The 11,996-nt window shown below is 41.2% G+C and overlaps 2 protein-coding genes and 1 long non-coding RNA gene across 3 annotated transcripts in view; 1 reads left to right on the forward strand and 2 right to left on the reverse strand.

The window, feature by feature from the left end:
• Positions 1–3,110: 3,110 nt before the first annotated feature.
• Positions 3,111–3,870, reverse strand: LOC147611173 (uncharacterized). Its single transcript, XR_015263855.1, has 3 exons — positions 3,825–3,870; positions 3,470–3,584; positions 3,111–3,376 (listed from the first exon to the last, which is right to left on the reverse strand). It is a non-coding gene; the product is annotated as an uncharacterized LOC147611173 (long non-coding RNA).
• Positions 3,870–6,810, reverse strand: LOC147611174 (uncharacterized). Its single transcript, XM_086785348.1, has 5 exons — positions 6,679–6,810; positions 4,737–5,553; positions 4,561–4,666; positions 3,917–4,471; positions 3,870–3,879 (listed from the first exon to the last, which is right to left on the reverse strand). Exons 1-5 carry the CDS (start codon positions 6,775–6,777, stop codon positions 3,870–3,872), a joined length of 1,587 nt encoding a protein of 528 aa, XP_086641474.1. The 5' UTR covers positions 6,778–6,810.
• Positions 6,811–8,879: 2,069 nt separating this feature from the next.
• The window catches only part of LOC147611175 (uncharacterized), a 13,865-nt gene continuing 10,748 nt past the window's right edge, over positions 8,880–11,996 (forward strand). Inside the window, exons 1-2 of the mRNA XM_086785349.1 lie at positions 8,880–9,034; positions 9,110–9,581. Of these exons, the coding sequence (XP_086641475.1) occupies positions 8,880–9,034; positions 9,110–9,581 (627 nt within the window). The remainder of the gene's footprint in view (positions 9,035–9,109; positions 9,582–11,996) is intronic.

The raw sequence follows: 11,996 nt of genomic DNA on the forward strand, positions 1-11,996 counted from the left end.
ATCCGATGAAGAAGAAATAAGTGGTAACTCCGAGGATTCCATCTCAGAAGGGGAGGTGGAGGGAGTTGCATTTGGTTTCCCTGGGAAGGGATCGAGGGGATGCTGAAGACAATGGAGCCTTGGAAGGGGAAGCTTCTTCAACCATGTTTAAGAAAGGAGATGTGGACGTCACTAGTCTTCACCAACAAAATGAGCTTCTTCTTGATGAGTCCATAGCAGGTATTGAAAGGGAGAATCACTTAAAAATGTTGGATGGATTTCCTAACCTTTTTGTAAAAAATAGCTACTCACAAGTACGCCAAGTTACCCTAGTAGAGCACAAGATTGATCTCAAGCACCAAAGTAAGGCAGTGGTACAGCGCCTAAGGCATTTGGGAGTAGTGCAAGCGGAGGTGCAAGAATGAGGTAACTAATTTGCTTGAAGCTGGATTTATTTTTCTAGTAGAGAATTCAGAGTGGATTTTCCTAGTTGTAGTCACTCCCAAAAAGGGTGAAAAATGGCATGTGTGTGTGGACTTTCGCCCTCTCAATGCATGCACCAAGAGGGATTATTATCCTCTACCCTTTCAGGATGAGATTTTGGATCAAGTTGCAGGTCATGAGTTGTATTCAGTGTGATATACTTTCAAATCCGGATTTGTGATGAAGATCAAAGGAAAACCTCATTTATCACCCCTTGGGGAGTGTATGCCTATAGGGTGATGCCATTTGGCTTGACCAATGCACCATCAACTTTTCAACGCTGCATGAGTCAGGTATTTGCACCTTACTTGGGAAAGTTAGAAGGGTCTTTTTGGATGATTTTTGCATTTATTCAAGCCGCATGGATCACTTGGAAAAGTTGAGGTTGGCCTTGCAAAGTATTGATAATGCAAAAGGGTGTCTTAATCCTGGAAAATGCCGCTTGGCACGAAGGAAGGTGGTTCTCTTGGGACATGTTATCTCAGAAGAAGACATAGAGATGGATCTTGAGAAGGTGCAGGCAATTGTGGCCCTCCCACCATCTACCAATGTAAGGGAGGTAAGGAGGATTTTGGGTAAAACAAAGTATTACCAATGCTTTGTTGACATGTTCTCTGAGAAGATGTATCCTATAAATCTGTTGACAAAGAAGAATGTTTCTTTCCAATGGGGACCCGATCAAATTCAATCTTTTTGTTTGCTCAAGGAATGCATGAGTCAAAGTCCAATTGTGCAGCCTCCTAGGTGGGGGGAGGACGGGTGCGTCTATTTAGCGAGCCAAGAGCAGTGAGCACAGAGCAGTGAGTAGAAATAAAGTCCTTGTGAAAGTGAGCAAGTAGGGGCATGGTATGATGTTAAGCGAGCATGTAATGTTAAAGAGAAGAGTGAAACCATAGTGCAACTCAATAATGAACAGAACAAAGAAGACTAAAAAAGTTTAAAAATGACTATTGCAAATAAAGCATTTTCAAATGAATGGTGCGGATATAAAAAATCACTACAAAACTCATACTACTTGGCTTGCTAAAAAGACGTTGAATTGGTCATTGAGCTACTAATAGAAACAAACTATTGTTTGCAACCACATGGAAACCACAGCGACCAGAGAACATAGAAATCAAGCCATTAAGATGCACACCAATTTTAATAGCCATACCACTGACACAACAATATAATACTCTTTAGAAACCATAACCATAGGATTTAAAAATTTTATAATCCAAATAAAAATTGTCCAACAATCAGCTACATGCTATTGTAAAAAACATTCAGAAGCATAACATCCATCAAAACATTACTTCCAATAGTCCCAAAAAAATGATTGTCTCAATTAAAAAAAAGACTATCTCTAATGGCATTCTGATGTAGACATGTGATCCTCATAACTGCAAGAGACACAAAGAAAAGAAAATAAGCTTTATCAATACAAAATTATTCTCTACTAACATATTTATCTTTTCAACATGCATACCTTTGCTGAGTATGGTTCTAACAGGTGATCATAGATCCGCTCATCCTTGTCTAACATTATGACATTGCGATCCATAAATGCTGCCACTAGCCCAAGAGTTCCAGTGCCAGCAAACAAATCCAAAATCGTGTCCCCAGGACGACTGAAGACGGAGACGATGTATTTGCTAAGCCGCTGACCTCTCTGACAACCGCCCCGCCATGGTCTGCCCTTTCTCTTCACCAGATCCTCCGATGGCACTCTTGAAAACGCACACAAACCATTAACCATATGCCATAAAGATCACCGAAAATCATTTTAAATTCTATCTTGATTTGAATGCATACATACATGTCAAAGATAAGATCTTGCCCTACATCAAGATCATCACCTAGTGCCAAATCCCTTAGTTGATCCCCATGCATCACAAAGCTTGTAGCAGGAGATGTTGAGCGAACAAAAACAGCCAATATTAGACAAGTGACCTACAAGCAAAGACACATTGGTTGTTCATGCATTTTCACCTTAAATGGGACAAAGAAGATTTGCACAAATGACAGCCCCAAAGAGAACAACACCAATACCTGGGTAGTAATCATTTGCCCCATCTTCTTCCCAATAGGTGGAGTACACCTCACAACCTGTCTATGATAAATGCCAAACCCAACGCTCTGTGCAACCTGCTCAATGGTCACTCCTTCTTCCATAGTGTAAAGGCATGTAAAGAAGCCTCGATCCGAGAGACAAGAATCAACAACTTTAAAAGTAGAGTCATACATGCCATCCCCAATCTTATTCCAATATGGAACCTTGTTTGCAACACAACCTCCAATGATGATATTTGAGGGGAAGTCTGCAAATATCAACTCCACACAGTAATCGGACCCTCTACTCTTGACATTCCCTACTGTGCAAATAACATTCATGGCATCAAGCACTTGCTTTCCCAATGAGGATGCATCCTCCATGTTCACAAAAGTAGCTGCAAGGTCCTCAATACTGACATTGAAGGCATAAATGGTTCCTATAGACAGGTTTTTGACATTTAACACACATAGTCTCAAGTCAAAACAATCGGATCACGATAGAGATGAGGTAGGAAGCTCACATACCTGGAGCTTGCAATGTCTTGGTTATGATGTCAGTTGGTTGTATCCCGCCTGCACTACTATTGGATGTCTGTTGTTGACTCTGCTCCCTATTTGCTTCCATTGCTCGATTCACCTCCAATGCACGATTCACTATTTCCCTCCCTAAATTCACTGGCAATGACTTACGAAAAGAAGCCGATGCAATCGATGTTGCATGTGATGTGGATGTGGCCTCATTATGATCAATTTGCTGGCTACGAAGCTCCAATATAGACTTATGTTGGTGATACAGATCAAGCTCCTCCTCAGGCACATGGTTTCTTTCAAGGTCCAACCACCACGGGCAGAAACGAGACTCTATGCTTGACATGGCCTATTCAATGACAAACATGGGTAAACACAATTCACCCTCAATATGAACATGTTTCTCAATCATGGATTCAAAATGACAAATTCAATCACTTACTCTTCCAAGCTTCAAATCGGCATACATATAAGATTGATTGTCAACACAAAGCCACACACTAGCGAGAGGGGGTAAAATATCCAATTGGTGCTCCTCAATTTCAGAAAGCAACCATCTGCAAGCCAAAGCACAAATGATAAAACAACACACAGAAAGAAGCATGCATGTTTTTTAACAAGGAATATCTGGGTTATGTTGGAGGAAAACCTATAAACGACTCGCCGTGCAGCACTTTGTAGGCCTGGTTGATGGTCAATATCATGGCTAAATTTTATGCCTCCTTCGTGCACTTTGAAAGCCCTTTTGAAGTACTTTCTTCTGCATAGAACAACAAAAGAGGTGAATCGGCTCTCACCTGGCAACCTGACTCGATCGGCATTTTTAATATCATTTTGGATTCTCAAACCCAGCTCCGTGATTTGAAGCCAGTAGGAGTACATGTGCAGCCATTCCCTAACCTTTGTCTTATCATTTGGCATACCCTCAAGTGATCGCACTGCAGCCTGAGAGTTGTCCAATAGCTTGACAATGTGAGCCTTATCTGTGTCTCTGATGCAAGCAGAACCTATCATATTGAGCTTTTCCTCTGTGGCCACATGATTGCTTGACGCGTGCCATGGGAGGGAGAGCACTGCACACCAAAAGGCCTCACCGTTGGAGGGATCAGCAATCCTTGCATATTTTGATGTTTTTCCTCTGTAGAGAACTTCTACCTTTCGAGTCACATTCTCCCTAGCAGACTCGGCAAGTGGTCCATTTGATGCCTCATCAATTTTTTGCTCCATCTCATCCTTGAACAAGAGCCAAGTCATAATCTGGATTGGCAAATGAAGCCAACTAGGCCTTCCTCTGGCAGATGCACTCTGCATCTCTCTCTCAACCCATAGCTTGTCCTCATTGTCCAAATGTGCCATGAGAGTTGTTAGGTCGGACTCTCCCAATCTTCTTAGTTGAAATAGACGATCACCAAATGTGGTTGGCACAAATGCATAATCATGCGTCCTACAAAACAAAGAAGAAATATGTTAATATTCTTGAGTACAAACAACTTACTTGACATAGAAGGAGACTCTGATAACAAATTAACTTACTTGTTCAACCTGGACAATGAAAACAAAAGCTCACCCACATCCCTCTGCTCGAACACATAAAATTTACAGAGAACACAACAATGCATGGACAAATCCCCTTGAAACCCTGTAATAAAACACAAAATTAGGAAGGACAAAGAAGCATAAGAAACTATAACATCCCAATGAGAACTCACCTGTAGAAATGCAGTCCATCCAAGCATTGTGTCGATTATTACCATCAAGAATATGCACCATTTTTCGGCTCAAGTACGGACCCCACTCGGGGTCAAGTGCAAGAGTTTCCTCAAATTGTTGATTCACAGTCCTCCAATGCTCATCCCAAGATTCCTCCCTCTCTTGTGTCAATGGTGTCTCCTCCCCTTCCAAGTCCATAATTGATACTGTGAAAGCTCCCATGCTCTCAATGTACCCACCTAGTTTTTTGAAGCTTCGAGTAAGAGATTTATCTGTTGAGGGAGAAACCTTTCGGATTGCCTCCGTCTGGATCATCCTACAGAGAGGAACACGTGGAGGTGGAGAACTAAATTTGACTCCTATCCTATCTAAAAAGGCTTGTGGAGTAGATGTCTCTAGAATCTTCCCAAAAATATCAACCTTATTTTTTTTCTGCTTGCTTCCTTCAGTTTGGGTTGTGACAACTGTTTCTTCTTGATCCTCTAGTGGATGTGTGTTCTCTTCCCCCTCTATCTCTCTCCCAGTATCCTCAGTATTCTCACCTTCATCCTCATTATCACCACCTTGAGTATTCTCACCCTCATTTTGATCACCTTTATTTTCCTCAATTGCCCCCACTACATTTTGTCCATCCTCCTCATTTCTTTCATCACTATGTAGATGCTGCCTATCCATATCCACCTCCAGGTTAGTGTCATCTATGATATGTACCGCATGCTCTGTAGTAGTAGGGTTTGAGGAGGCGGCTTGCTCCAAAGTGCTAGAAAAATCAGCTTGCCTCCTTGTGTGTCTCGATGAGCTCTCACCTGGGCCAACCTGCACACTCTTTTTCCGCTTAGCAAGAGGTAACTCATCCATTTTTGCACAACAAGAACCTTTCAAGCAAGATGCTCTAGTGAAATGACTCGAACTCATTTGAAAACCAGACAGCCATGCAAAAATACAAGAACAAATCTTCAAATAGTATTGTACTCGTATTGTATAATTAATTGATTATTTTAACAGCAAATTCAGTAATACGACACAAACTTAAAGAAAAGGTGGCACATTCACTAAAGAGATTAAATTCAGTACTGCAACACAATCATCAAACAAAGGTGGCACATTCACTATCCAACAAAACGGCCAACTCATTATAACGAACAGAATATCTTTGAGATTATCATATGGAGTGCTTTGGCCCAAATTCCAAGGCATTCAAAGCCGTATTGAATATTTTAAAAAAATCTCCATTGGAAAATATTTACGGAGCCCTTTCCAGGTGTTCAATTCAAGGCATTCAAATTTATTGGAAAATATATAAAGATTCGGTAGCCCAAATCTGAAGGCATTCAATATTGAGTACTAATAAACTTTAGAAGTGATATTTCGCAATCCAACACTTTTTTAAGGACAAACTTTTTTCTTTTTGTGCTATTGTTCTTTAGATGCACATGTTTGCTGGTCTCCTCTCTCGACTGTGTGAGCCGTTTCTCAACCAAGAAGACATCAAATGTGAGTTTTTTGAGCTTCTTGTATACACAGTCTGCATAATATAGACAGTAGTAAGAGAGACAGTCTATGCAATGTGTTTGAGACAGCACCATATAGATAGCATGTTCTTACACTACTCTCTCCAAATTTCTGCCGCCGGGGGGATCAATGCTCGGCAGCAAAACATCCTATTATTTTGTGCGCTGAGCGCACAAATTAATTCAAGAAAAATAGCAAGAGGTAACGCCGCACATCTCTTACTGTGTGTGGAGTGTGGCAGCAGCAAAACATCCTATTATTTTGTGCGCTGAGCGCACAAATTCATTCAAGAAAAATAGCAAGAAGTAACGCCGCACATCTCATACTACTGTGTGTGGAGTGTGGCGGCAGCAAAACATCCTATTATTTTGTGCGCTGAGCGCACAAATTCATTCAGGCAAAATAGCACAAATTCATGGATGATGATACCTTTCTGTGTCTCTTTGTTGGGGAGAAAGATTGGAGTGGGGAGAGGGCCCTGCGCATGAGATCAGCGTTTCTTTGCTGGGGAGACGTATGATGCTTCATGATCGCTTCTCTGCGTGTGTGTTCGAGGGAAGATGCTTCTGTGTGGAGGACGACTAAAAGCGTTAAGTAATTGCTTCATAAGAAGTAGCCGACTACTAAAAACCCTAAGTTAGGCACTGGATAAATTTTTTTATCCTAACACTAATGAATTTCAACACTAAAATTTAAGGGTTTGGTCAATATTTTTCCGATTTATTTAAATCTATAGCACAGTTATGCTATGGGCATCCAACTGGTAGAGTTTTTGAAATCTAACAGGAGATTATGAAAAAGCGCAAGAACTAACACAAAGCAAATATGTGTGTGTGTGTGTGTGTGTGCGTGTGTGTGTGTGTATACATACACACACGTGTACACACAAACATATATACATATATACATGTACTCTTTTTGATACCCTTCATTATGACTATTTTTGCAATAAATATTTTTATTTGCTTCTACCCATAGTCTTAAAATGAGCCTGGTAAAATTGTATTATGGCTAGTATATGCTATTAATTAGAGCAAGAACATCATGTATTAAAATATTTTTGGCTAATATTCAATGTAAATTCTTTAATTGTTGTTGTGATTGCATTATGCAGGGAGGCTCGTGTTTTCCTCCATTCTACAATGGGTGCATGCATCCGAGTCCCCTTCTTGAATGGCAAATGTCTTGTGTCAATCAACATGATCCGGGGGAAGCTTGGAACTATTGGTGGGATAAATGTGGAGGCCTTACTTGAAATTGGAGGAGAGTATGAGCCCATTTGTCCTTTACACTTGTATGCAGGGATTGGAGACGAGGCATATTTTATCTTGGAGCATTCATTGTCCTCTGTATATATTGCCAAATCAGAGAATTATTTTGAGACCCCAGAACAAGGCCCCTCAACTATATTTCCTCCCGGTTCTCGAAAGAGTACTCCAATGTAAGTGGCATTAACTTTGACTTTGACATTTTCTGTTTTGCATTGCGCATTGAATTAGAGAGCATTGTGCTTTACAGTGACTTGGACACTGAAGAGATAGAAGAAATCAATGTCCAAGCACATGGGTCATTGCAAGAGGAGATAGAGGTCTCTCCTATGGAAAAGTGCTTTCAACATTTGGAAGAGGAAGATGTTCAGTTTGATACTGCGGTCTCTTGCTTTCAAATAATCCGCATGTTACCTCCTACTGATGTCTTGCACACTTTAATCCATGATTGTGATTACAAAGGCAAGGTAAAAGAGCTTCCCAAGGTGTACCCAGAGTTCAGTACATATGAGCTTGAAGGTGGGAAAGGTATGGAAGGGATGGAGCAAAAATACGAGGGCAACATTTGGACAAAGCCACAAACGCAAACTAGGGCCAATAAAACTTTTGTTCTTAGGAAGAGCTTCTGCGGGGGAACCTTCCAGTGCATGAATGAGCACTGCTCCTTTAGGACACGTATGAATCAACCAAACAAACTCCATTGGAATGGGCAGCTGATAAAATCTCCAAAATATGGGAATTTAGCAATTGGGAGCTTCGGGAACCTTGAGTGTTTTTTCTGCAAGCATGTGCCAATGTGTCTTAAAGAATGTCCTGCCTGTGTCTATTATTTTATGCCAAAAGAATCAATGCATAGCAGACTATTTATTCATTATGGCAAACATACACACATGGTTTCCAAGGGAATGTGCCGAGCATCGATACGAAATATCAAGGCCTTTGTAGCACGTGCAGTGGGCATCGACCACAACGCTGGGCCCAGAAAGGTACAAATGATTGTGGCAAGGGAGGTGGTTCTAAGAGCATTCACTGATGATGACAAGGCACAGGGAGAATTCATGACAGAGAGGGAGCTACAGGAGATGTCGCAAGAGTTGCAAAGTTTGATAAATGTCAAAAAGTACGTAGGAAGTGCAATTTAGCAAAGAATAGTATGCAATTATCATCTTTAATACACTAAGTATGCTTTATGAATGTAGGGTGAAGCAGATGGTAATGCAAATACGAAAAACAACACGGCCTCTGGGTGAAGGATATGAAGCCATTCTTAATCTAAAAAGAACATGCCATTTTGAGTTCTTCCATGGTTCTCGATTTCCATTGCAAGCCACCACTACTACTGAGCGTTGCTTTATCTTTAAGATGTCTACTACTGGACCTGGCTCTGGGATTGACATTGTTCGACGAATGGACAAGGATGGTAATGGGGATCTTAATCAAGCATGGGTCTGCTTTGATCATGTGCATCGAGTGGATACTGGATGGCATACAATGGGAGCACATGTTTATGACCACATGTAAGTTACAAGCGGTAGAGAGCATTGCTTAATTTGTGTCTTTAATATAACTCTGTTTCCATTTGTGGCATGCAGGATTGGTGAGCTATTGACAATAGCAACTTGTGAATTTAGAGAAGAGGATGAGGATGCTCAAGTCATGTTTTGGGAAAATATGAATTTGGTAATGGTGGAGCACACAGGGAAGGTAGCAAATTTTTTTGGGTTTATGGCGGATGAGGCTGGCGCTAACTGGAATGCAGTGAGACGTGTCTTCAACGACGGAAAGGAGATGATTGAAAGGGAAAGGTCATGTTTATGGCATTGGGAAGACAACCTTCGTGTCCACACGCAGAGGTACATCTATAGCCCACATCAAGAAAAGCACAGGGAGATGTGTGAGAAGTGGAGGACTGCCCCAAACAAAGAAAGTGCCCTTCAGCAATTTCGCAGGATACGAGCATGGTGGGCAACTGGCAAGGCAGCTGATAGAAACATCCCTAAGCTTCTTAGCTGGTTGAGTTGGTGGCACTATAGGGTTAGTCGATGGGGTCATTTCATTTTAAAGGTAATGTTTGTAAGAGATTATTCATTGTATTATTGTGTGCCTCCTACTTATGTGCACTGCATTGTTTTTAATCAATTTCTACCACTCTCTTGTAGGATGGAGAGCCTATTGTCAATGCTCTTGTCCCAAGGACAAATATGTCAGAGACCAAGCATGCAAGCTGGTTGGCAGGGGAGGGGTATAGGCAAAAGATTAGTCTTTATGATGCTTGTGTGACAGATCTAATCAATGCTTACTTCCAATGTGCCAGACAACTGGCTTTCTTGGAAGGAAAATACACAGGTTGTGGGCCTACATTGGAGCTTTTGGTTGAGAGAGCTCTTTCTCGACAGAAAGCAAGTCCATCCCCAATAGCTACCTCACGAGCAGTGGATGATGCAGTGGCGGGGACCCCTATGTTTTCAAATAGGGTAAAATTCAAGGGTGAGAATAAAACTATTCGAGCCAAAAGGCCACTACACGACTCAACAGAAGAAAACTTTGGCAACTCTAGCCATAGGCCTGAGTATAACTATGTGACAAGAGAGAGGTTAGAGCCTGCAATAGAGGTCGATGAGCAATGCAAAGTTTTAGAGAGCCTTGAAAGTGATGTGCATGATACAAAGTGGGCCTTGCGGAGGATACCAACAGTGAATCGAGTTGAGTGCAACCACTGGGCATCAGGGAAAAAGTGTAGCTCAAGGTTGCGAGGGGGTGATGTCAGTCCTTGTTTTTGGAGTGATTGTCAACTATCCTCCTGGAAAAAGGAGAAGTATTGCTATTTTTGTAATACAGATGTTAGGCACACTTGGAAAATTACAAAGACAATATTACATCCACCAGAGGATGTCCCTTGTGTTTGGCCCATTGCTAAAGGTACCAAGTTACAAGTGAAAGAAGCCTGCAAGCTTATTAGAGCAGGATATGACATTGGTATTCCTCTTGAGTTTTTTCTAGAAAAGGAGCTTGCAAAAGGCACTAGCGAGACAAACAAGGAGGTGAAACAATTTCCATATCGACGAGGAATTTCAAAGGCTGCATTTGGTCAAATCACTGCAGCCTTAGATATGCATGCAGAAGTTGTAGGCAGCCATATACATATAGAAGGGGTAAAGGAAACATTTAGTATTAATCCATTGACCAATGGGAGCCAAGACACATCTCTGATAGAGGTCACTATTCAGAAGAATCCAATGTGTTCATGTGTGGAGTTCAGAGATAGAGTGGCCAAGAAAAGACCATATCTTGCATGCAAGCACATATACTTTGTGTTCTTAATGATTCTTGGACAGGATGTGAACAACAATATGCATATTCATCAAGTTTGTATTTCTGAGAGAATTGTAAAAGACATGCTAACTAAGTCTATTAGAAGTCATCCTCAACAGCTTTAGGAACCTGCAACCCACTTTAGTTGAAATATGTATGGGGGTCATGTCATACCAGCTGAACCGTAGTACTTGTTTTGAAAATGTTTTGGTTATTTTATAAACTTTCCTGTCTATTGTCTTTTGTTTGCTAATGGCTCTCCAACATTGTGAATACTATAGATTCAATATCTTTTTAGCGAGCCAAGCAATATGGGTTTAATAGTGATTTTTTGTATCTGCACCATTGGTTCGAAAAAAAAATTATTGCAATGGTCATTTTAGAACATTTCATGTCTTCTTTGTTTGATTGCTACAGAATTGCACTGTGGTTCCACTCTTCTCTTTAACATTTCATGCTCGCTTAACATCATACCATGCCCCTACCTGCTCACTTTCACAAGAACATGAGCTCTACTCATTGCTTTGTGCTCGCTGCTCTTGGCTCGCTTTTTGACCACCCCCGGGGAGGACTTTTATGTGAACCCAAGTGTCTCATCACATTCAGTGGGTGCTATACTCTTGTAAAAGGGAGAGCAAGGACGTATGCAACCAGTGTATTATGCAAGCCGACAACTCACTGATATCGAGGAGAGGTATGGTGAAATGGAGAAAGGTGGTTTGTCTCTTGTTTTTGCAGTAAAGAAGTTCAGGTCATACTTGTTACCTCGCCCTTTTTTCTTCCTCACATCTCAACCTTCTTTACAATTCTTGGTCCGCAAACCCAATCCTGCAGGAGGAAAGTTTGCAACATGGATTTGTGAGCTTCAAGAATTCTCACTTTTATTACAGAAAATAGCACTAGGGCCTCTCTTGCAGATCTGCTTACAAGGAAGGAAGAGGAAGAAGGAACAGGAACAAAGGAAGAAGTATATGAAGATTTGGAGACCCCACAACTGCTTTCACTATGCATTTTGATGGAGCCTTTAGCCCTTCCAAGCAATGTGGGGCTGGGGGGATAGTTTTATTTGATCCAGAAGGAAAAGAGGTATGGGCCAAGGGTAGAGAATTTCCAAAGGCTATATCAAATAATGTGGCTGAGTGATGAAATAAGGCTGTTTGCTAAATC

This window comes from Cibotium barometz, chromosome 48 (assembly GCF_041138505.1).
Source record: "Cibotium barometz isolate CiBa-2024 chromosome 48, ASM4113850v1, whole genome shotgun sequence".
Lineage (NCBI taxonomy): Eukaryota > Viridiplantae > Streptophyta > Polypodiopsida > Cyatheales > Cibotiaceae > Cibotium > Cibotium barometz.

What these genes read in the sequence shown, in the direction of transcription:
- LOC147611174 (XM_086785348.1), bottom strand. Translation starts at nt 6,777, where the DNA reads ATGAAGCATCATACGTCTCCCCAGCAAAGAAACGCTGATCTCATGCGC. An exon ending in CAACAAAGAGACACAGAAAG is followed by an intron (nt 5,554 to 6,678) that starts GTATCATCATCC and finishes AAGAGTGTGCAG; the next exon opens with GTTGGCCCAGGTGAGAGCTC. An exon ending in TCATTGTCCAGGTTGAACAA is followed by an intron (nt 4,472 to 4,560) that starts GTAAGTTAATTT and finishes TTTGTTTTGTAG; the next exon opens with GACGCATGATTATGCATTTG.